The sequence below is a fragment of the Mesoplodon mirus genome (genome assembly GCF_964341445.2).
Source record: "Mesoplodon mirus genome assembly, chromosome: 11".
NCBI classification, from domain to species: Eukaryota; Metazoa; Chordata; class Mammalia; order Artiodactyla; family Ziphiidae; genus Mesoplodon; species Mesoplodon mirus.
Genome location: NC_138987.1, coordinates 82658566 through 82684942, shown reverse-complemented (window position 1 = coordinate 82684942; position 26377 = coordinate 82658566). Strand labels below are relative to the sequence as shown.

The following is a 26377-nucleotide window of genomic DNA, read 5'->3' as shown; positions in this document are numbered from 1 at the left end:
TTGGAAAGGGTCATTTAACTGAGGAAAGCTTAGCTTGGTAACTTTGAGCTCACCAGCTGAGAGTAAAGGAAATGACTTCTTACTCTAATAGATGATGGACCTGGAGAAAAATATATAACTGCACTGTTTGGTATTATAGTGAATTCATATGATGATATATTTAATATAAAACTGTTTTTGGTAGTTTTATACACAGAACTATAATGAGTCATTACTGCATAAGGCTGCTTTAACTGAGACATACATGCATAAGGAAGAATTGCTTTAGCCATCTATATTCAAGTAATATTTCAAATTATATGTTTTCTAATTATTGTTTCATAACTTTTAAATTAGTAATGTCAAATTCTTTGGTAAACTGTTGATGGGTTTTTCATAAAATATGATCAAGGAACTTGAGGAGCAGAAGTTATTCAATATTTTTATCAGATCAAGACCAAACATTTTAGATACTCTTTTCATCCAACAATTTTGATAGTTTTTAATTTGTTCTTTGTTTTCATGAATTTTCAGTCACAAATCCCACCAAATTTTATTGTAAGTTTATGGGACTTCATTTTATTTTTTACTGCACATTTAAATAATGTAACATCCAGCACCCATTTACTCATTCTTTATTTTCCCTCCCTTAGAAATCAGTGTGTCACTTCCACTCACATCTTACTAGCTAAGGCAAGTCACATGGCCACCCCTATTTCAAGGGGGCGAGCAGTGTAATTCTTCCCTTCCTGTCCAGGAAAGGGAAGAAAACTGGAAATATTGTTGAACTCTAGTAATGTTACCACACTACCTGAGAGGGAAAATGAACTTTTTCATTATAAAAGCTACCAGATTGCTCAAAAAACATTCCTTTAAAAGTGACACATTTTTAAAGAAGAACCAATCACTTATTTCCCACCTCTGTGAAATATCAGCTATATACAGGTTTCTGGATTCTCCTCCCCTTATGCCTTTTTAATTTTTTCATCATTGTAATCATACTCTAAATACTGTTCTTTGTACTGACCATCATGTCTTATCCATTTTTTATATTGCTGTAGAATCATTATAAGTTTTGATTCTGGTGGAATCAAATGGAATTTTTCAATTAAATATGTGCTTAGAATATCTAATAATCCTTATTCTGATTTCAAATTTGTATTCAACTTAATTCTTAACCCTCACCTCTGTTTAAAGAAAACAAACCAATAAACCAGTACACTTCATATCTTAAGTACTTGTAGGAAAACCTGGTCCTTCCTAAAACGCAAATTGTCCATGGCCAAACAGAAAGCTGCTCAGTTCTGAGAAAGTATTACTAAATTCTAAAGGGACAATTTATTCTACCTTAATAAGTAGCTTGAAAATCCTTGAAATAGAAAGAAAAAAAGAACAGAAACCAACTAACAGGATATGATTATTAAATTGCTCAACTAACATATTATTATATCTAAAGATGTCAAATTTTAAGAGAGTACAACAGTTTAAAAAATATCAGTTTTTACTTCATATAATTCTTTCTTACAAAACCAAAAGCTGAGGAAGTAAGAGTAATGTAAGATAATCCTTAAGTTTGTGAAAGTATTTATCACAAGTTCCCTTAAGTGAGTTTGAAATATAATAAATATGCACAAATTAAATTGCTTCAAAGCTTTTTGGGAGTGAACCTAAAATAAAAATTAGCAATTCCTGTTCTCAACTTTAGGATGTGGAAGCAACAGGCTCAACTATGAATAGTGAGTATGAATAGAAGGTAAGAAAAAAACACACACACAGAAAACTGAGCCATTGGCAAGAAAGTAGCTTTCAGTTTCTAGTTGTTTAGGAAAAAATCTTGAGAATGTACCAAGGGAATCTATAACACCTGTTACATGAAGAAAAAAATGTACATTTAAAGTGTCTTCGGGAATTCCCTGGTGGTCCAGTGGTTAGGACTCCACTCTTCCACTGCAGGGGGCACAGGTTCGATCTCTGGTTGGGGAACTAAGATCCCACATGCTGCACGGCACAGCCAAAAAAATTAAAATAAAAAAAATGCAATTAAATTCTTATTTAAAAAAAAATAAGTGTCCTACCGTTTGTCCTTCAATACCACCTTGTTCGTCAACTTTTGTTTCTTCCTCATGAACTGAGTTAGACTCATTTTCTTGTTCTTTATACTCTTCTTGGAGATCTTTGCTGACTGCTGCTTCTACACTCTTAACTTCGTCTTTGCCAAAGTAAGTTACCGTGGAAGTGTGTTCTTGTGATGCTGTTGGAACAGGGCCTAACGGCGTGACATGATCATAGTGAGTATGTAGGAGTCGTAGAGCAATGTCAGATGTTGCTAATATCCTTGGAATTTCAAATCCAATTTGTGTCTCAGAGAATCTGATACTTCTGTACCTGTTAATTAATTTAAAAACAAGGATGAGGCTCTAGAAAATTCTATGTCTGTTGTAAACTTATACCTAAGCAGTATTTCTCTCCACTTTAATTTCGCCACAGTTTTGAGTCCTGACCCATACTTGCTTTCTTTGCAGCATTTGGATCCAGTTGCTGATGTTACCTTCTCAAAACTCTCTCTTGGGATCCATGACTCCATACTCTTCTCCTCCATCTCTGGCAGCTCCTTCTCTGTTTCCTTTGTATGGTCTCCTTCCTAAGCATCCCTTAAACGTTGATGTTACTTGACTCTCCATCCCGAGCCCTTCTTTCTTCTCCCTCTACATACTGTCTCTGGATATTATTATTTCTATGACTTCAATTATTATTTATATTATCAGGAGTGTTTAACATGAGTTCTATGTTTCCTAGGGGAAGAAGCATCCCTGAATGAACTTTAAAAGGTCTGAAAATGCCCTTACATATGTGTGAGCATGTGTAATAAAGTTCATAAGAGTCTATGACTCCCCAAAAGTTAAGAACTATCAATCTGTATGACTCTGCAAAATATGTCTCCAACTCAGATTTCTCTCAATGCTTTCAGACAGTTGCACTTTGATGTGTCATAGGTACTTCAAACTCAACAAGTCCGACACTGAGCTCATCATACTGACCACCCCCTGCTCTCTCACCATCACCATCAAAGTAAAACAAAATTTGTTCTGCTTTCACTATTCCTTATCTTAGTAAAAGATACCATCTAATTCTCTTCTTAAGCCTGGATAGTTAATACAGGGATATTCATTTTACTGGTCTTCTTTTAAAATTATACAGATTAATTTCCTTCATCCTTCTGGATATAACATATTTTACAATGAAAAAGGTTATATTAATATATTGACTCTGATTTAAACCACAGAGTATTTTGTAGCAAATGTAACTTGGAAAATAACTTTGTTCCTTACTTTTACTAAATATCAGAAATAAAGTCCAATACTTTCCACTGTCACAGGACTAGTGTTTTCAGAGTTGGGACCAGAACCTAGGCCTCCTAACTTTTATTCAGATCATTTTTTCCTAAAACTTGCTGCCATACTAACTCAATTATTTTGAAACATTTGAGATAAAGCAGCAACCAAGTAATCGTGAATTTATCATTATCTCTATCATTCCTCAGAATGATATTACTTTGTTGAAAATAATCAGGGAAACATCACTTAAATTATCTAAAAAATAATAAATATGAAAAGTATTCTTTTTTGAAAGTATTAACATTTCACAAAAGATAAATTTTTTAAAAGTTTCAGACTGCCATGTAGAAGGCACCTACCACTTCTACTTTTTGGTGGGGAGGGAGGTTAAGTGGGTGAAAAGAAGAGGAAGACCCTGATATTTAGTCAGTGTATATTTGTGCTAGACACCACGCTATGTATGACCTTTACATGTGTTAACAATTAATCCTCAGCCCAATCCTATTAAGTGATATAATCATCATTTTACTGTTGATATACTGAGGCATAACAAGGCTAAATAACTTGCCTAAGATAAATGGCAGGTCTCTGAGTCAAACCCCAGGTGGCTGACTTTCTAACATGGGTTTTTATAAGTATGCCATGCTGTAACGCAACAGGCATCTGCCTGGTCATGTGACTATAATGTCTTCAGACCTATAGTATCACCCATGGGAATACCTTGGATTCTTCTTGAGGTTTGCCCATACATATAGAGTCACATTTTCATCTCGAATGATTTTTTCCATGTTTCCACTGTCCAGATCTGCTAAAGTACTAGCTTGCTGTAAGAGAAAAAGAAAACATTATTAAGATTAGAGGCCTCATAAATTATGCAATTTAGATAAGTTACTTCATCACTTAGGTGTTGGATTCCCTTCAATATTAAAAGAGTAATTTGGGGACTTCCCTGGTGGCGCAGTGGTTAAGAATCCGCCTGCCAATGCAGGGGACATGGGTTCGATCCCTGTTCTGGGAAGATCCCACATGCCTGTGTGCCACAACTACTGAGCCTGCATTCTACAGCTCGAGAGCCACAACTACTGAAGCCCGTGCGCCTAGAGCTGGTGCTCCTCAACAAGAGAAGCCACCGCAATGAGAAGCCCGCACACTGCAACAAAGAGTAGCCCCCGCTCGCCACAACTAGAGAAAGTCCACGCACAGCAATGAAGACCCACGCAGCCAAAAAGTAAATAATAATTTAAAAAGAAACCTTGAAAAAAATAAAAATAAAAGAGTAATTTGGGTAAAAATAAGGTTCAATCAAAATAACAAAGAATTGTTTTAAAAAATTCTCTAAACAATAAAAACATATTTACTCAACTAAATGTGTTCCCCATTTTCTACTCAGTTTCTCTTACGGTGTCTAAGGATTGAAGTTGCTCCTGTATTCCCAGGTAGCACTTGTGGATTACTCTTAGGTTACCCTTTTCAATTTTAACATTATTGTGACTTTTCATTTTAACTATATACATGCTTCTTTATCCTTACCTTATTAAAATGTAGATTATGCTACTGCAAAAGTTAGCCTATTTCTGAACATACCAAGTTTAGAAAACAAAATATCCAGATGAGTCATGTGTTTTACTAGTCCAATACTTGATAATCAACATTAAACGCACAATGTAAGGATGTTCTTAAGAATTCTTTTATAAAGACTTACATAGCTTGATGCCTATTGCTTAAGATATTAGCTCTTTCAAAGGGCTTAAATAAGTCAATATGTATTTGGTTCCTATAATGTAAAAATTTAAATGTACTGGGAGTTGAATTTATTACTTTTTTTTTTTTTAAGTGATTGTTCTGGGAATTCCCTGGTGGTCCAGTGGTTAGGACTCTATACTTCCATTTCACGAGGCACAGGTTCGATCCCTGGTGGGGGAACTAAGATCCTGCAAGCTATGCCAGTGTGGCCAAAAAAGAAAAAAAAGAAAAGAAAAAAGAAAAGAAATAAAAGTGATTGTTCTCCCACACTTTTTTTTTTCTGTGACATTAACTTTTTGAAGTGCCCAGGAAAATTGCCTTGAAGAACTGTTCCACATTGTGAATTTATCTAGCTGTTTCCTCATGGTTTAACTTGCTCCGCTATTCCCTTTATTTTTTGTACACCGGAAGTTAGGTCTAGGTAGGTTTAATCAGATTAGATGAACAACTTTCGGCAAGAAGGCACAATAGGTAATGTTGTGTTCCTCACATTGCGTACTATCAGGAGGCATATGATGTCCTACTGTTAACAGTGTGGACTTGATCACTTAGTTAACGTGGTGACTACCCCTATCTCCCCTTGCAAAGTACATTTATCCTAGTCAGTAAGTAATCTGTGGTCTAATACTTTGGCACTATGAGAATAATGTGTTCCTAAACTTTTCGCCTACTTATTGAGGTAGCCATTGATGATCCTTATCAGTTATTATATTGGGGATTGAAAAATGGTTATTATCTTACTGATCATTCCTTCCACATTCATCAGGTGGTATTCTTCTGTAAAGAACTGTTCTCTCTACCCGCCACTCCACTTTCCCCTTTCCATTTTGGAATATCACTATAGACTCATGAATTTTTATTTTATTCAAGGTTCTATAATCCAGAGGTCCCCAACCTTGTTGGCACCAGGGACCGGTTTCACGGAAGACGATTTCTCCATGGACTGGGGTGGTGGTGGGGAATGGCTCAGGCGGTAATGTGAGCAATGGGAAGCAATGGGGAGCGGCAGATGAAGTTTCACTCGCTCATGCACCACTTACCCCCTGCTGTGTGGCCCCGTTCCTAACAGGCCACGGACCAGTACCAGTCCTCGATCTGGGGGTTGGGGACGCCTGCTATAATCAATTATAGTCATTATTCTTTCTGATATTCAAATTATCCCCAACTTGATCAGTGGGAGCTTCTTTAAGCTAGTCCTGTCTCTTTGGCTACGACTCCATTAGTCTTTGAGTATTTACTTGTTTTCTAGCAAAAGATAACTCAAACTCATCTTTCAATAACAACCTTATCTTTCACTTTCCCTGCCCCAAACTTGAATCAGCCATTTTCCACAATTAGACCTGGTTCCTTTTTATGGAATAAAAAGAAATTGTTTCATACTGATACTTCCATTACAAATTTAACATTACAGTATTTTTTTCTAAACTTCTTTTCTTCTATATATCTTTTTTTCTCTTAGAATAAAAATCTTGATTACTAATAATTATAATACATTTCCTTACTGGCTTTTTCTTACAATATAGATAAAATAGCTGCAAAATTATAATATGAATATTACTGCCAAGAATAAACTTAAAAATAAGCCTTCTTTACAGTTCTTTTCATAATTAGAACATATTCTACCCAAGCCTATAAAGGTGATTGTGTTCTAGACCAAAAGAAACCAAGAGAGAAAATAGCCAAAAGCAAGGTGTGACCTTACATTGTTTTCTGATTTAAAAAACAAAACAAAACAAAAACAGCTATAGAAGATATTCATGGAATATTAGGGAAAATTTAAATATGGACTGGATATTGGAATACATTATGGAATTATTATTAATTTTCTTAGGTATAACAATGGCTCTATGATTACTTGAATATTATCACTAGTGCTAAGCTATTTGGGAAAAATAGAGTGACTACCAGTAATTGTAATCTTGTGTCAACTGATTTATCTAGAGTGTATAGCTAACATACAAGGTTTTGTGAATTTATTTTCATAATGGTCCTGGTAAACTTTAGAAAGTATAAGAAAAAAAAATCTAGACTTCAGCTATACTGATAATGTTTCATTTCTTTAAAAATAAAATATTCACAGTTGTTAAATCTGGATAAATACATGTGCCTTAAATTGTTCTACTGACTTTTCCATAACCTTTTACATCTTCAAAAAAATAAAGGACACTGGACTTTAAAAATTATACCATATAAAATCTTAACTCTTACAAAAGTCAATAATAACATATAAAGCAAAATATCACACTTACTCTGAGAAGTATTTCTGTGGCTATGTTAAACTTAAGATGAAGGAGCTTTTGCAGTTCTAGAATTGATTCTTGGTACTGTATTATATTTTTCTCTTGCAAATCATATGATGGAGTTTCCAATAAAATTAACTTCAATTTCTCAATTAACTATAAGTAAAAATATAAAGCAAAAATTTACGATGAAAGTAATCTGACACACAAAGAAAAAGTGAAATGGGGGACGTTTTATCACTTTTGAATTGAGGAACATATCACCAGTAAAACATATAAAAATACTTTCCTGTATTTATTCTATTATTTAAGATCCTGGAAAAATAAAATATTTCCTCCCAAAACTTCACTATAAGAATTCTATACTATGTGTAACAGAGCTGTCATTAGCGAGCTGATAGAGGAGGCACAGCTTGTCACTACTTAAGACTGTGGAAGGATAGAAACAATAACAATATGATGAGGAGGAGGAGAGTGAGGAGAAAGAGGAAGAGGAGGAGGAGGAGAATTACTAACACTTACTGAATGCTTACTATTTGCCAGGAACTGTTCTAAATGCTTTATATGTTTTAATCCATTTCATCCTCATCATAATTCTATAAGGTAGTTACTGTTTATTGTGCCTATATTATAGATGAGAAAACTGAGGCAAACTGGTTCCACCAGTAAGGAGCTTGGAAGACGCCACTCAATCCTAACAAGTGAAAAGCTGAACAGACTGAAAAACCAACCACTATTCTTTGATCCATAAAAGAGGGGAGGACACAGAGCAAATCCCTGTTCCCAAGATTGGAGAGACCTACAGGTGAATACAGGGAGTTGGTTTATCAGAGCAGAGTGTCAGGAGCAGAAACCACTGCAGGAACCAGTGCCAGGTCTGTAAACCCGAACTGTAAACGATGAATTGCTGGGAACTCAGGGTGGACAACTCTGAGAGTTAAAAACTCCCGGGGTGGGGGGCTTCACTGGTGGTGCAGTGGTTAAGAATCCGCCTGCCAATGCACAGGACACGGGTTCGAGCCCTGGTCCGGGAAGATCCCACATACCACAGAGCAACTAAGCCCGTGTGCCACAACTACTGAGTCCACGTGCCACAACTACTGAAGCCCGCATGCCACAACTGCTGAAGGCCGTGTGCCTAGAGCTCTGCAACAAGAGAAGCCACCGCAATGAGAAGCCCGCGCACCACAACGAAGAGTAGCCCCTGCTCAGTGCAACTAGAGAAAGCCCATGCACAGCAACAAAGACCCAACACAGCCAAAAATAAATAAAAATAAAAATAAATTAAAAAAAAAAAAACCTCCCGGAGGATGAAGTCATGGGAGGGTGAGAGCCCATAGTGTTGTGAGACTTACCTGCAGGAGCTCAACCAGGTCCCCACAATAAATATGGGGGAAGAAATTCCCTCCCGCTTCTGGCAGGAGGAGGGGGAAAGGAAGCATTTTGAAATACCACAGAGCACTCTGTTCTTAACAAGGCTTGATCTCAGGGGAAATTAATTAACTAGAGCCTAACCTGCTGGAATTTTATCAGAGCCTAACTCACCTGGGGGAAAGGAAATACCCAACTCCAGCTGGCTCTAGCCATTTCCTCTCACCTAAGAGGGGATATGAAAAATTAAAAATGCTTGTGAAGTTCACCATCCAGAGGCATAGGCTTATTTAAAGACTGAGACCTAATGACAAGACTACAGAACTCTTCCCCTCCCCCAACCTACCTCACCACCACATTACTAAAGGCTTATTTACAGCAGTTCTTTTTACCCAGTACATCATGTCTGGCTATCAAGAAAAAATGACAAGGCATACCAAAGGGTAAAAAGCACAATTTGAAGAGACAGAGCAAACATCAGAACCAGACGCAGCAGGATATTATAATGATCAAACCAGGAATTTAAAACACCTGTTTTTAATATGCTAAGGGCTCTAATGGATAAAGCACTCAGCACGCAAGAATAGATGGGCGATGTAAAGCAGAGAGATGGAAATCCTAAGAAAGAACCAAAAAGAAATGCTAGAGATCGTAAACACTGCAACAGAAATGAAGAATGCCTTTGAAAGACTTACTCCTTAACTGGACACAGCTGAGGAAGGAATCTCTGAGCAAGAGGATTTATCAGTAGAATCCTCAAAAGACCAAAAAGCAAAGAGAACAAGGACTTAAAAAAACAGAACAGAATATCCAAAGACCTTGGGACAACTACAAAAAAAAAAAAGGAAGCACACACATAATGGAAATACCAGAAGGAAAAGAAAGAGAAAGGAACAGAAAAAGTATTTGAAATAATAATGACTGAGAATTTCCCCCAAACTAATGTCAGACACCAAACCACAGATCCAGGAAGCTCAGAGAACACCAAGCAAGATAAATGCCAAAAAAAACCTATTTAAGCATACCATTTTCAAAATACAGAAAATCAAAGATAAAGAAAAACTCCTGACAGCAGCCAAAGGGAAAAAAACACCTTACCTTTAGAAGAACAAAGTTAAGAATTATATCCAACTTCTCAGAAATCACACAAGCAGGAAGAAAGTGGAGAGATATTTAGAGTGTTGGGAGAAGTTAAGGTACAGCATGATCAAGGAACAACTAATAAATAGCAACATTTAATTTTGAACAGTGACATAGATAACATACAGAAAATTTCTAAATTAAGAGAGATAGCTGGGTAGTATGGGCTCAAGCCAGAAAGCTGGGCTTCCATCCTTGCCACCTCTTACCAGTGGTGTGATTTGGGGCAAGTTATTTAACATCTCTGTGCCTCACCTTCTTTGTTTGTAAAATGGGGATAACAGTGCATACCTCACAGGGTTATTGGGGGAATTCAGCAACAACATGAATAAACTGAACCAGGCTGAGAAAGCCTGGCATAGTAAATATTATATAAGAGTTTGTCAAATAAATAAATTTGATAATTTGGAACTTGGTGTTTACCATGTGATCATTGCTATCCAATTATTTCTGTTCGTCTTGTGGCTTCCTGTTTTAGTTTCCTATTATTATTGATTACTCTACTCATCTATCTCCTGTTTTGCTTCACTTATCCTTTTCTCATCTTCCCTACTATTCATTACTTCTGCTTCTGTATCCCACATTCATAACAGGAAGGTGTCACATCCAGCTCATCACTGGTGAACTTTAGTACTACTTCCTGCTGCCTTCCTGCTAATCAAAGAGTAGCAGATTCCTGGACCAGCATCACGCTATGGCAGCCTCCCTGGGAGAGGGAATATGCAATGGCAAGAATACTGTATGATGAATCCATTAACATCCAAACACTTCATGGGAGGCTCTTTGGAGTCTTTGGAAAGTCAGAGTAATGCCCATCTAAGGTCTCATAGGGGACCGTAAGCAAGTCACAACCCGTTTCTTCATATGTAAAATGAATCTCATAAGCTTGTTTTCCAGATTAAATTAGGCGAGCATGTTATGACCTTAACAGTCTGGAGTTATTCCATTTTATAGCAACATGGAGAAGAAGTAAACCACAGTGACAAGAAGCACAACATGGCAGAAATGGAAACAAAAAGCACTAGAGGATAAAAGGACCAAGAGGAGTGAATTCCTTCTAGTTTCTAATATTATGTAGGTGTGTCTAAGTGTGGATTCCTTTCTTTGTATCCTAACTTGGGATTCGTTGGGTTTCTGAGGATTCTGGAAAATCGTCAGCCACTATCTCTTTGAATATTGTCTCTCCCTCATTCTTTTTTTTTTTTTTTTTCCTCTGTACACGGGCCTCTCACTGCTGTGGCCTCTCCCGTTGTGGAGCACAGGCTCCGGACGCGCAGGTTCAGCGGCATGGCTCACGGGCCCAGCCGCTCCGCAGCATGTGGGATCTTCCCGGACCGGGGCACGAACCCGTGTCCCCTGCATCGGCAGGCGGACTCTCAACCACTGCGCCACCAGGGAAGCCCTCTCCCTCATTCTTCTATGTCTCTCTGTCTCCTTCTGGACTCCTTGTCAATATACATTTAGTCCTTTTTGCTTCATCATACATGTCTGTAAACTACTCTTTGATATTTTTCATCTCTTTATCTCTTTGTGCTGTATTCTGATAAATTCTTCAATCTAACTCCTGACTCACTCACTAATAAGAATTCTCAGTACAGACATTTTTGTTTTCCCTTCATTGAGCTAAACGTGAGCCAATCAAGCTCTTACTATCTCCCTTTGCAAAGCAGGTTTCCCCCTACCTATCCACATTCCCTTTTTGAGGCTCCCAGCCATAAAAGCGTCTCTGATCCAACTTGCTACCTTCCTTGTACCCTAGGCTTTGCCTCCTGATTTCCCTTTAAACCAGTGCTAAGCCACCAAGGGTTAACAAACAGACATTCTCTGGGAGGCCACTGACCTTGAGACTTGCCCACTTTTCTGAATTGTTTTATGGCCTCCAAGATTCTCCTTGGCCTTCTTTTGAGCTAGGCAATGGATTTAAATGTCGTTAAATTTTTTTCCTAGCATTTTTAAGTGCATTTGTAATGTGGTAGCTCCTCAGGTTAGCCTATCCATTCTATTTGCAGAAACAGAAGGTAGGATATTCTTATTCATCTTTATACTTCCAGTGCTTAACAGAGGTGCCTGGCTCATAGTTAACATTAAAAAAAAAACATGTGTAGTGAATCACTGAATAGTGCACAATTCTGGCTGAGGATAAAATCATACATTTTTGCACTCAAGTTATCTACATAAATGGATGCAACTTGATATTTTCTTGAATTAGATATACATACAGTTGCTATTTCAAATTTATGTTAGGCTGATCTTACCTAAGGTGGCAAGAGGTTTTTAGGAGTGGCAAAAATAAAAAACAAAAATATGAGCAAATATGTTTCTCCACAGCCAAGGAAGTAGTAGTGTTATTAACTGAAAAATACTTTATTTAATTTATTTCTATTTTTAGAGTCAATATCAGACAATTGTAATTTACATAATTTAAAATTACAGAATAATACTTAAATACTTACATTTAGCACTAGTTTACTCTTCGCGGTCACTGCCTCAAAAGTCTCATTGGTTTCCTCTTTCCACAAGCTAATAAAAGTATTAATTTCTTGGGATATTGAAGGATCAGGACTCCCATCACATTGAATGTAGTGTTTCCACTGTGGAATAAAAATGTTTGAAGGTTCACACTGATGAAAAGTCAACCAAAGATTAAATTACTTCTTTTTTGAAGCTTATAACCTTGTTTTCCATATTAGGCAAAAAACATATTATGACTTTAGTTACTTGAGATATCTCTAAAATAACCAAATTCCTCTTCATCAAAATAATTTAAAAGCCTCAATATTTCAAATAAATAGAAATTCTATTTATTGTCATATTTTTATTTTTAAAAAGTATTTATGAGTTGATTTTGTTTTGCTTTCCTCTCTAATCATACAGCTCCTGTATGTACAAAAGCCAACACTCGAGCTAATTTCTACTTCTCAAATGACTACTAATTGTTAACTGCCACTGTCATTTTTTTTTTTTTCCCCCTTTGCGGTACACGGGTCTCTCACTGTTGTGGCCTCTCCCGTTGCGGAGCACAGGCTCACGGGCCCAGCTGCTCTGCGGCACGTGGGATGCTCCTGGACCAGGGCACGAACCCGTGTCCCCTGCATCGGCAGGCGGACTCTTAACCACTGTGCCACCAGGGAAGCCCCCGCCACTGTCATTTTAGTATTAGTCCTTCCATTCATTTTGTAGCCTATGCAAATTCTACATTTGTAATCATATTGTACTTACAATTTTTTTGCTTTAAATTATACTATAATCTTTTGCCATATTGTTAGTTTTTCCTTTTTATCCCGATAATCATCTACATTGTTTCCAAAGTTACGCTGTTTTGAGCAACACTAGATTGCCTTAGGCTCAAACTTTTTATAATTTAATTTAGGATAATTTCCTCAGTATAGATTCCCCCAAATTAAATCAGAGTAAAAGGATATAAAAATTTCAAGGATCTTATTACTGACAAATAGATTTCTACAGAGCTATATGAACTTACTTTGCTACAAGCAATGTAAGAGAGATTTGTCAGATTCGAGATTTTTTTATAGACAAATTTAAAGTTTCTTGTTATTTAAACAGATATTGGATTATAACTCCCTCTTGTGGTACAAAAGTATTAGCTTAATAAATAAAATCGGTCTTACCTGAGAAAGCAATCTACTGTCTCGTTTCAATTTCTCTGCTTCAGGAAAACATGCCTCCAATAAATAAAGTTCTTCAAGCTCTTCATTTCTTCTTTCTAGATACTGTTTCATGGGGATAGATACATTGACACCTTCTTTAATTTCAGCTTTGTGTTTCATAAGTAGAACCTAAAATTTACTTGACAAGTATTTAATTTCAAGATGAATACTACAATCAGTTTAAATGTAACTGATATTTCCAAAAGTTTTCATCTGAAACAGTGGTGTGCGAAGTGTGATCTGCAGACTCCTGGTGGGTCCCCCAAACTTTTTCAGGATCTGTGAGGTCAAATCTATTTTAATAATAATACTAAGACTTTATTTGCTTTTTTTGCAGTGTACACATTTGCAAGATGGTGTAAAACTGCTGGCGCCTTAGCGCAAATCAAGGCATAAGCTATACTAGTGGTCATATTCTTCCGGGGAGAGGGGTGATAGCAGTCAGTTTCACATAAGAATGACCTGATGAAGAAGTGAAATTTATTAATTTCATTAGATGTCAAACCTTAACTATATGTCTTTTTAATATTCCGTGTGATAAAATGGGAAGTATGCATAGAGCACTTCTGCTACATAACAAAGGACAATGCTATCTTCAGAAATAAACATTTATGCAACTATTTGAGTATTCTGGCAGACATTCTGTCAAAAATGAATGAATTGAGCATGTCACTTTCAGGAAACAACTCAAAGTATTTGTTGCCAGTGATAAAATTCAAGCTTTCAAATAAAAATTTGAATTTTAGAAAACCTATATCCACCACTAGGGAGCCTGACAGTTTCCCAATCCTTAAAAACTTTTCTGATTTGACTGGAGATGATACTAATGTATGTGATTTTTTTTTTTTTTTTTTTTGGAAAATGGATGATAAAAATGTGTCAACATTTGGAAGCAAATAATTCAGTGAACCAATTTTTTCCAAGCAATCAATGCATGATGTTGCAAAATCATGCATGGATACAAGATCTACTCAAAGTGTAAGAACAGATTTAGTATAATAGAGTAGGTAAAGTTCGTTGATTTGGTTTCAGATTCCACATTAAGGTGCTACCACCTATCTAGTTTCAGTATAGTATCAAAGAAGAATATCCACAATTATCTGAAAGGCTGTTACAACATTCCTCCTTTTTCCAACTACCTATCTGTGTGAGGTCAGATTTTCTTCACATACTTCAGTCAAAACAACACATTGTAACAGATGGAATGATGAAGTAGGTATGAGATCCAGTTGTCTTCTGTTAAGTCAGAGATTAAAGAGATTTAAAAAATATAAACAATGCCACTTATTTCCCTAATTAAAAAAATATATATATAAGTGTGGTGATGGATGTTAACTAGACTTATTGTGGGATCATTTCACAATATATACAACTATCGAATCATTATTTTGTATACCTAAAACCAATATAATTTTAAATGTCAATTATACTTCAATAAATATATACTGTAATTGTTTTTTAAATATGTTAATGTATTTACTTTTTATTCATGTTTATGTTTAACAATGTTTAATCTCTATTAATATAATAGATGTTTTTAAGTTTCTGTTTTAATTTCTAATATAGTAAATATTGATAAACATAAACAAAAACTCCTTGGGGATCTTCACTTTTTAATAGTAATGAGGTTTTGTCCTGAGATTAAAATATCACAGAACTACTGAGCCAATAATGAAAAATTCTGGTGAAAAAGAGAAGTGAAATTTTAAAAGGAGAGGTAGAATTTGAACATTTTTTGGTCCCTATTTAATTATCTATACGACAGATTGAGAATAATAACTTAATGGTTACAAGCATGGGCTCTGAAGCAAGACTACTTCTGTCTAAGTCCTGGCTCTGAAATTTATTAGCTGCTTAATCTCTCTATTCACCAATTTCCTGATCTGTGAAGTGTGGGTAATAATTTACCCACCATAACTTTATGGTAGGATAAAATGAATTAAACCAGTTCATATAGGCCTAAATATTACTGGTAGCTATGGGGGAGAATGATGTTAAATGGCCAAACAGATCTGATGGCCACATAGTTTGTCTTCAGTAATAATAGCATTAATGTTTATTTACTTTTGCTTCAAGTTTTTGCAATTTTTCTTTCTCAGTTCGTTGTATTTCAAGTCTTTCCATTTCTTCTTTTTCATATTTCACACGGGCTTCCTCTAAAGAACAACAACAAAAGAAATTTTTAGTCTGTTTTTAAGCACTTAAAATTATTTCAAATATTTAAGATGTAGTATTGGTGGAATATTTGATAGAAGTCACAACCTTTACTGTGTGGTAGAAATAAAACTGCTAGATTTCTTTCAAAAAAGTAACATGACTCTCTGACTTCCCTAGTGGCGCAGTGGTTAAGAATCCACCTGCCAATACAGGGGACACAGGTTCAAGCCCTCGTCCAGGAAGATTCCACATGCCCCGGAGCAACTAAGCCCATGCGCCACAACTACTGAGCCTGTGCTCTAGAGCCCGCAAGGCACAACTACTGAGCCTGCGTGCCACAACTACTGAGCCCGCGTGCCACAACTACCGAGCCCGCGTGCCACAACTACTGAAGCCTGTGTGCCTAGAGCCTGTGCTCCGCAACAAGAGAAGCCACTGCAATGAAAAGCCTGCGCACTGCCACGAAGAGTAGCCCCCACTCTCTGCAACTAGAGAAAGACTGCACACAGCAACGAAGACCTAACTCAGCCAAAAAAAAAAAAAAAAAGTAACATGACTCAAAATTTCTGGCCCACAATGATATTTCTCTTCTCCAAAAAATTTATAGCAATCCAATAATGAGTTTAATCAATGAAAAATGACAAATCTATCATGGGTAATTAAGAGGTAAAATCTTCAGAAGATTTCCATAATCTTGTGATATCTACATTATCAGAAGTAACTATCTTAATCTTCCCTTGCTTTCACTATTAAAAAACAAAATATGAAATATATGTTGAAGACTATGAGTTTAACCCAATATAATAAAACATTCCCCAAGATGTAGATCCTGATACTGTATTATTATCATGAGTCACCTAAAAAAGATTTATATGATTATACATTAAAAAATCAACATGGAAACTAAGAACAGACATTTAAAACCTGAATTTGAATCAACAGAAGTTCTTCATGCTAAAAGCTACAACCACCTGAAATATTCAGATTTTTTTTTTAACATCCTTATTGGAGTATAATTGCTTTACAGTGTTGTTAGTTTCTGCTGTATAACAAAGTGAATCAGCTATATGCATGTGTAGATCCCCACATCCCCTCCCTCTTGTGTCTCTCTCCCACCCTCCCTATCCCACGCCTCTAGGTCATGACAAAGCACTGAACTGATCGCTCTGCTATGCAGCTGCTTCCCACTAGCTATCTATTTTACATTTGGTAGTGTATATATGTCAATATTACTCTCTCACTTCGTCCCAGCCTACCCTGCCCCCTCCCCCTGTCCTCAAGTCCATTCTCTACGCCTGTGTCTTTATTCCTGTCCTGTCCCTTGGTTCATCAGAACCTTTTTTTTTTTTTTTAGATTCCATACATATGTGTTAGCATATGGTATTTGTTTTCTCTTTCTGACATACTTCACTCTGTATGACAGACTCTAGGTCCATCCACCTCACTACAAATAGCTCAATTTCGTTTCTTTTTATGGCTGAGTAATATTCCATTGTATATATGTGCTACATCTTTATCCATTCATCTGTTGATAAACACTTAGGTTGCTTCCATGTCCTGGCTATTGTAAATAGCGCTGCAATGAACATTGTGGTGCATGACTCTTTTTGAATTATGGTTTTCTCAGGGTATATGTCCAGTAGTGGGATTGCTGGGTCATATGGTAGTTCTATTTTTATAAACTATTCAGATTTTTAAAGTCACTTTTTATTATTTTAAATGACCAAATTTTCATTAATTTTTACTTGACATTCTTTAACAAATGAAAGTCCTCTTTAAACTTGACAAATAAATATTATTAAACTATAAGAACTTAGGCTGCTCTGTGTATTTCTTGCTAGTGTATATTCCCCATATTTAATTTGAGTTTCAGAATTCTTATTGCACAATCAGTACCAATGCCCTTAATTTAATCAATAAGTATAAACATCTTATACTTAATTAAGATAGGGTTGCCATATTTAGCAAATAAAAATATAGGATGCGCAGATGAATCTGAATTTCAGATAAACAATGGACTCTTTTTTTTTGGTTCAAGTATATCCTAAACACTGCATGAGGCAAATTATCCCAAATTATCCACTGTTTATCTGAAATTCAAATTTAACTGGGCATCCTGTATTTTAACTGGCAACTCTCCTTCAAGATATATCTGAAAATGATTGGCGTGTACTAACAGAAGTTTCTGGGTACCCTTTAAATAGTAAATAGCTATTATAAAACAGATTAAGTTCAAAAAATTAAAAATTTTGAAAACTGTTTTTAAAAAGTATTGACTGGATGACAGAAATACAAACCTATTGTTAGTATTACCTGCATATGACAATAGTTATCACTGTGTGTTTTATACCTTCCTCCTTTTGTCGTTTCTCCTCCTCCTCTTGTAGCTGCTTCAACCGGTCAGCTTTGGTGATTCTCTTTTTCTTTCTGCCAGACTTAATAAAGGCCACAATTTTTAAAAAGGTTATTCACATGTACTCAAATTACTTAAAAACACATATCCCTCAACTAGCAATTATGAAAAACACTTTTACTTTCATGAATCCAGTCTTCTACTCATTCAAATAAGACTGCCTATTAAGTGCAAAGCCTTGACTCAGTGCCTTGAGGACAAAGTATGGAAACAAGTAGGAAAATTAACATACAAATTATTCAAAGGCAAGAGTGACAGTGACAAGTATATACAATTTAATTCTCTCATTTTCAGTTTTCACATCTTTAAAGTGGTGCTAAATAAAACCTCATTTCATTTTTGTAAGGATTAAAATAAAACATATGTAAAAATATCTTTAACCCTGCTACATGTCTATAAAAATTAAAGATATTTTTATGACTAACAGATATAGAGTTATTTTGCAAGTCTGGAGTAAGGCCAAATTGTTTTCAACAGCTGGGATCAAGTAAAATTTTTATGGAGTATCTAGTATTTAAGTTTGTGCCCGAAAGATTTTAACATTCAGATATGAGAGGAAGATACTCCAAGAAGGGGGAAAGGCAGGCATAAGATACTGAGTTGGGAGAGCACTGGATAGGCCCTAGGAAAACCCCAAGAAGAGGTAATGATGGACATGAGAATGGAAAAGAAGGTTGGAGCCTATGCTGTAGAGATTGGACATTATGCTAAAGAATTGGAAACCCCCTAAAAGCTTTCCAGGTCTGTGGCTATTATCTGGAAAACAAACCTGGTGTTAGGGGAAAAAGTGATTGTAAAGATGATACATTTTGGCTACTATTAACAATAATTAATAAAGTCATGACAGTGGAAATGCAGATGAGGGATGGATCTAATAAATATTTTATAAGCTAACTTATTTGATAATGATTAAAACTGGAATCATGGAGAGGAAGGAGTCAGAGAAGAACCAAAAAAGAAGAATAGTAGTCCAGAAGATGCAAACTTGAAAGAGAAACTGTTTAGAGAAATTTAATTAGTATGAAGTGCTGGTGGAGCATCCAGGCAATGCTTGCAGGCTTTGAAACTGAAGAACTGAGATGTAGCAAAGAGATCAGGGCTACAGAATACAGATTTGAGAACTACCTTAGTGATGACCGCCTCCCTTCCATTTTCCCTAAGGGAGAGTATGGAAAGAGAAGTGCACCATCTAAATTTAGGAATCAATTGAGTGGTTAATCCTAGGGATACACAGACTCTTGGATGACCACCTGCTCTTTTTGGCTCATCTACTGCAGGATGCTCCATTGGAGTCTCCAATCCATTAGCCCTATCACTTTTTCACCATTCATCAACCCCCGCATACTGTCACTTCTTCCTTACCCTGGTTAGATTTCACAGTTCATCACATAATCATGCACTTATATATCTCTGCCTCCCCTATTTTCCTCTCCCTCTGAGAAGCTCAGCCGGCAAATTCCTAGTGCTAGTTAAACCCAACTCTCCACTTATTCTGAGCTAGCAATAGGAGCAGCTGGACCTTGCCAGAGAAAAATACATGAGCTCAAATTTGTGAGCACACATTTTAAACAGGCTCTAAGCACCATACAGCATTCCTATTGCTATTTCATTCTCTTCACTCTTTCAAAATCCTCTCCTCTTTCCTACTCTCAGCTGTTGACTTTACCTCTTACATCACTAGAAACTTTTAAGAATAAGCTCCTTTACACACCAGATCTTTTAATCTACCTCTTTGTCTCCCTTCCTGTTACACTGGATGAACTGGATGTACCTTCTGCTATTTAAGTCTGAATCCACCACTTTTACAGTAGATCCTATCCCTTATTGCCTATATAAGACTTGGGTCCTGTAATTAACACCTCTTGTTATTCATAGATCTCTCCCTCCCTGGATTTCACATCCCTCTTGCACTTTTGCTCCAATGCTGTTACCCTTTATATTAGACTGCCTAAAAGGAGTTGCCCACTGCTTTCACGTCCCCATTTTCTGCATGCCCCATTCTAATCAGGCTTTCATCTTTATTGTTCCATTGAAACCTCTCTTGTCATGGAACCTTAAGATGGCCATGTTTCCAATGACAATGGCCAATTTTCAGCCCTCATTTTACTCATCTGTTATCATCATTTGACGAAACTTTCTTCTTCCATCTTGAAATATTTTCTTCATTAGGCCTTCAGGTTGGTACTATCTGATTTTGCTTCTTCCCTCCTTCTTAGACTTCTTTTCTGGTTTCTCCTCCTCAGATGTAGTTGATTAGTAACTTTAAAAATTATTTGTTCATATAGTCCCTAAAAGGATTTTGAAAAGCTATGTACCCCCTTCACACATTTTTAAGTTGACATTGAAAACTTTTTACCACAAGTTTAAATAACTTCAAATGTTGTACTTTCTAGTATATTATATATAAAAGAAAACTTTTACATCACTCCTTTAAATATATCCATCACTATTTAAAATATATCCAGTGGATCTATTGATACATACTATAGTGATTTGACGGCCAATAGCAAATAAAAAAATACGAACAAGCTTTTCTTTAATAACAATTTTAATCCTTTTCTCTTTGAATTCATATTTCCATTCCACTTCCCCCACAGAATCTTATCCTAGTGTAATACACTTGAACAATTTTTGTTGATCTTCGTATCATATTTATGTTATAAAAATATGTATGAAATTTTTAATTTCCTTGACTCTAAGTTTCTAAGCAGTACAAATTTTGCTCTGGATTGAGTTAATTTTATAATTATTTTCGGTACACAATTGAACAAAGCAACATTTTATATTACAAATTTTGATAGGTAAATATTAAAACATAAAAAGTAAAACTTTACTAGATATGCGCCTTTTGATGAGATTGTTGGGTTTTTTCGTTTTCCTGGTCAGTTCATGATCCAAGAATAAATGTTAGCTATTGCTGAATGAAACAAGGATTCAGACAGATTCTATTTTAATTTTTATAGCTATAAGAAATGAGAAATTTGGTTTATATTACAAAGCCGATGGGAATAGGTTTGTTACAGCTGTATCGTGCAGTTCTTTGAATTCTTTCCACAACATATGCCAAAAATTATGTTGACTTACCAAAAAAATTACTCCTAGAGATAATCACTGATATTTGTAATGTCCTTCTTGTTTTTCTTTAAAGTTTTATTACATATGTATATATTCCTAAACAATAGTTTTCTTACCTTTGAATTTTTTCATAAATCCAATTATACTTTATGTATACAATTGTAATTTACTTATTTACTTACTGTCATAAAATATACATAACATAAAATTTACCATTTTAACCGTTTCTTAGTGTGCAGGTCAGTGGCATTAAGTACATTCACACTGTTGTACAACCATAACCTCCACCCATCTCCAGAACTTTTTCATCATCCCAAACCGAAACTCTGTATCCATTACACATTAACTCCACTTCTGCCCTCAACCCAGCCCCTATCAATCACCATCCTACTTTTTGTCTTTATGAGTTTGACTACTCTAGATATTTCCTATATGTAGGATAATACAATATTTGTCCTTTTGTGTGATTTACTTCTTTAGATACAAATTATGGTTTGTAAGATTCACCCAAGGGAGGATATAGCAGTAGCTGTATATTTTCACTGCTGAATGGTAACTCATTAATTTATTTATCCATTCTTCTACTGATTGACATTGGATGGTTTCTAGTTTACTATCATGAATAATGCTGCTATAAACCTTTGAGTGTATGTATCCTGGTGTCCATACAAGAATTTCTCTACAATGTATACCTAGAAGTAAAACTGGTGGGTATGTGCATTTTCAATGTTGTTGAAGCTGAGTTTTCTAAAGTAATTATTATTTCTAAAGTAATTATTCCATTTACACTCTCATAATCATTATCCTAGTCAATATTTGTTAATTTCAGTATTTTCCTTCTCTGGCAGTTTTTTGTTTATTTAAAATATAGATACTTCTATCAGGCTAAAGAGGTGCCCTTTAGCTATTAAACGGTAGGGCATAGTAACTGAATTCTTAACTCCATCTAATTGTATTTGTTTAATTTCTTACATTAAACCAATTCTGCCTCCCTGGAATAAGCTGAATTGGGTCATGATTTATTATTATTCTATATACTTCCAAGTCAGCTTGCTAACATTTTGTTTAGACATTTTGTATTTACGTTCATGAATGGGCTTCAATTTTCCTTTCTCATGTTATTCTCAGGCTACCCAGGTAACTCAAAATTAATTAGGAATGTTTCCTCTTTTTTCATGCTCTAGAAGGATTTGTATAAAAGTGAAATAATTTATCTTTGAATGAAGAACTAGCTAACAAAGACTTACAGACCTAGAATTTTCTTTCTGGGAAAAATTTTAACCACTGTTATCATTTCTTAAATGATTATAGGACTATTGAGATTTTCTACTTCTTCATGAAACAGTGTGAGAAAGGTTTTTTTTTCTATTTGTCTAATTCATCTAAATTTTCTAATTTATTGGCATATAAAGCTGTTCAAATTATGTCATGTATTGTTAAAGTCATGCCTCTCTTTTCATTCCTAATACAGGCATACCTTGGAGATACTGTGGGTTTGATTCCAGACCACCACAGTAAAGTGGTGGAATATTGCAAGTCATAAATTTTTTGGTTTCCCAGTGCATATAAAAGTTATGTTTACACTATACTGTAGTCTATTAAGTGTGCAATAGCACTGTCTAAAAAAATATACACACCTTAATTTAAAAATACTTTATTGCTAAAAAATGCTAAATATCATCTGAGCCTTTAGCAAGTCATAGGGTTTGAAATATTGCAAGAATTACCAAAATGTGACACAGAGACATGAAGTGAGCAAATGCTATTGGAAAAATGGCACAGATAGACTTGCTCAACACAAACCTTCAATTTGTAAACAATGCCATATCTGTGAAGTGCAATAAAGCAAAGCACGATAAAATAAGGAATGCCTGTATTGATTATTTATGCCATTTCTTCTTTTTGATAAAATTTACCAGAAAATTGTCAATTTTATCAGTATTTTCAGAGAAATAAATTGTGGCCTATTTGTTCATTCAACTATTTTAAGAAATACTGAGAGTCTAATATATGATAGGTATTTGAGATATATCAGTAAACAGAAATCCTTGTCTTAATGAACTTATATTCAAATGGGAAGAGAAAGACAAAAACAATAAACAAAAAATTTAAAAATAACGTTTAAAATTGAGGACTAGTTGACTTACAGTATTAAGCTTCAGGTATACAACATAGTGATTCACAATTTTTAATGATTATACTCCATTTAGTTATTATAAAATATTGGTTATACTCCCTGTGCTGTACAATATATCTCTGTGGTACAATAAACAAAATTGTAAAGTAATTTATAAAATATTTTAGCAGATGAAAAGTGCTATGGGAGAAATCAAAGGGACTCCAGACTGCAGGGGTCATTGGGGAAGGGATGAATTACAATTTTAAATACAGTGTTTAGGGTGGGCCTCATGGAGAAGGTAACATTTGAGTGAAGACTTGAAAGATATGAGGTTATAAATCCTCTCTATTGTATGTTTTCTATTTTATTAATTTTTATATTTGTCTTTATTATTTCCTTCCTCCTCCTTACTTTGAGTTTCTTTTTCTTACTTCTTGAAAATGATGCTTAGTTTCATTAATTTTTCATCTTCTAAAGTATTTAGGGCTACATATTTCCCTCTAAGTACTTCTTTAGACACATTCACGAATTTTGAAGTATTTTTCTTATTACTGAGTTAAAATTATCTTTTACTTCCATTATATTACTTCTTGACCCACTTGAGAATTTTTTTAAAATTCCCAGCATATTGTATCTTCCTGTTTATAATTTATTTCTTTGATTTTTAAGCTTAATTTCATTGAGGTTATTATACATGCTCTGAATTGTTTCAATTCTTTGAACTTTGAGAATAGTTTTATGTCACAGTACATTGTCAGTTTTGGAAAAAAAAATATATGCTTAAAATTCTCTAGTTGTTGAGTGCAATGTTCTAAATATATCTAATTCTTATTCTAACAGATCTAATGATTTGTTCATGTTGTTCCAATCTTTACATCCTTACTGTTCTATTTTTTTTAATGCTTGTTCTATCAGTTACTGAAAGAAGAAATCTTCCACTATGATTGTGAACTTGTCTGTTTCTCCTGACAGTTCTCTGAATCTGTGCAATGTATATTTCAAGGCATTATAATTAGGTATATACAAATTTTAAATTATATTTTCTTGGTTAATCATAATTTTATCATTACAAAATGACCCTCTTTATTTCTAGAAGTGCTTTTTGTCTTAAAGTCTACCATGTCTAATATTAATATAGTTATACCAACTTTCATCTTTCTATTATTTGCATAGCATGCCTTTTTCCATCATCTTACTTTAACTCTTCTGTATTTTTATTCTTTACATGGTGTTTGTAAAAAGATTATTGTTAGATTTTATTTTTTATCCAATCTGACAATCTTTCTCTTTTGATTTTGCATTTGTCTTGCCTTCTTTTCATATTTCTTGGTATCTTCAATTGATTATTTTTTTGTTAGTGCACTATTTTCCCTCTACTGGTTTGGAAGTTATATACTCTATATATATCATTTTAGTGGCTATCCTAGAAAGTCAACCTATGTACCTAATATATAAATACATTTATCATACTACCAAACAGTACAGGGACCTTAGAACATCTTAACTCAATTAATCCTTGCCCTACCTAAATTATACATTATTGCTGTCATATATCTTTTATAAACAGTTTTACTGAGATAAAACTTACATACCATATAGTTCACCCATTTACAGTGTAGAATTCAATGGCTTTTAGTGTATTCAGAGTTGTGCAACCACCACCATAATCAATTTCAGAACATTTCCATCACCCCCAAAAGAAATCCCATACCCATTAGCAGCACCCCCTTCCATTTCCTCACAACCCCCCAGCTCTGTGAAACCACTAATCTACTTTATCTACAGATTTGCCTATTCTGGACATTTCATATAACTGGAATCATACAATGTGTGATCTTTTGTGATTTGCTTTATTCATTCAGAACAATGTTTTCAAGGTTCTTCCATGCTATAGCATGTATCAATACTTCCATTTTATGGCTGAAAAATATTTCACTGTATGGATATACCACATCTTGTTTATCTACTTATCAAATGATGAATACTATGTGTTGTTGTCATGTATCTATTTTTAAAACCCACATGTTATTATTTGGGTTACTGTTTTATACCTTATGCATATAATCTGTTTTGCAGCAGGTAAAAAACACAGTTTTAACCTGGGAAAATATTTTTCTTTCACCTTTATTTTTGAAAACTATTTGAGCTGATACAGAATTCTAAGTTGGCAGTTATTTACTCTCAGCACATTGAAGACATTACTCCACTGTTTTTGGCTCCCATTATTGCTGTTAAAACCACAAGTTCAAGTTTTGCCCTGTACTGCAAACGCCCTCATGAAAAAGAGTTTTAGTGCATCCATTACTTCTTTGGTTCCTTCCTTAATTTAGGTTTTCTCCTGATAATTTCTTACTATCTTATCAGCTCTTAAGTGCCTTTAAGATGGAAGTTTTGATCTATACATATATATTTTAGTCAGCATTATTTATTGTTTTCAGCAGAAAGTTTGATCCAAAAAATCTTAAACCCAATATTACTGGAAATGGGAAAATCAAAATAATATTTTGAAAAAATTATTTTATTTTACCACTTGCTTTGATTTTAAACTGATCAAAATTTTCAAGCTACAGATTTTGCTCATTTGAAGTATTAAAAAAAAAGTCAATTTACCTAATTAGCAAAGCCCAGCCTTCAAAGTTAAACTAACTGGCCATATCATACTTGCTTTCTATCACAGACAGTTTGACTTCATGTTTCTCTACAAATAAATGTGTTAATATGTATCCTCATAATAAGCTATCTCTTTTTTTATTATAAGCCAGGTATAAGTTGATTCCATTTCCTCACACATTGTTTTAAAAGATGCAATTATTTAACGTCCTGAACTTAACATCATTTATATTTTAGGGTAAACACTGAATGTTCCATGGAAACCAGGACTCAAATTTTAGGCAACCAAAGCTTCTTTGTGAATATGGTATTCCTAAATTAAAATAGGATATAAGTATAGATATGAGTTATAGGGCCCCCTTTTTGCCCATTCTTTACAGTTCCATGCCTGGAGGTACTTGGGCACCAGTCTCAATCTATTCAAATAAAATCAATTCAAAGTATTCCAAGTTCATCTATGCATTAATCAGTCTGTAAGGCATTTTTCCCTACAATCTAATCAATGTCTTCTGCTATTTCATGCATTC

At 34.8% G+C, this 26377-nt stretch overlaps 1 protein-coding gene across 1 annotated transcript in view; it reads right to left on the bottom strand.

Annotated features, from left to right (window-relative positions):
• The window catches only part of DNAI7 (dynein axonemal intermediate chain 7), a 74084-nt gene that overhangs the window by 39960 nt on the left and 7747 nt on the right, over positions 1-26377 (bottom strand). The window contains exons 3-9 of the mRNA XM_082635821.1: positions 17984-18068; positions 15541-15632; positions 13438-13539; positions 12262-12399; positions 7307-7453; positions 4035-4138; positions 2055-2364 (exon numbers count right to left, since the gene is read on the bottom strand). Coding sequence (XP_082491947.1) covers positions 2055-2364; positions 4035-4138; positions 7307-7453; positions 12262-12399; positions 13438-13539; positions 15541-15632; positions 17984-18068 — 978 coding nt within the window. The remainder of the gene's footprint in view (positions 1-2054; positions 2365-4034; positions 4139-7306; positions 7454-12261; positions 12400-13437; positions 13540-15540; positions 15633-17983; positions 18069-26377) is intronic.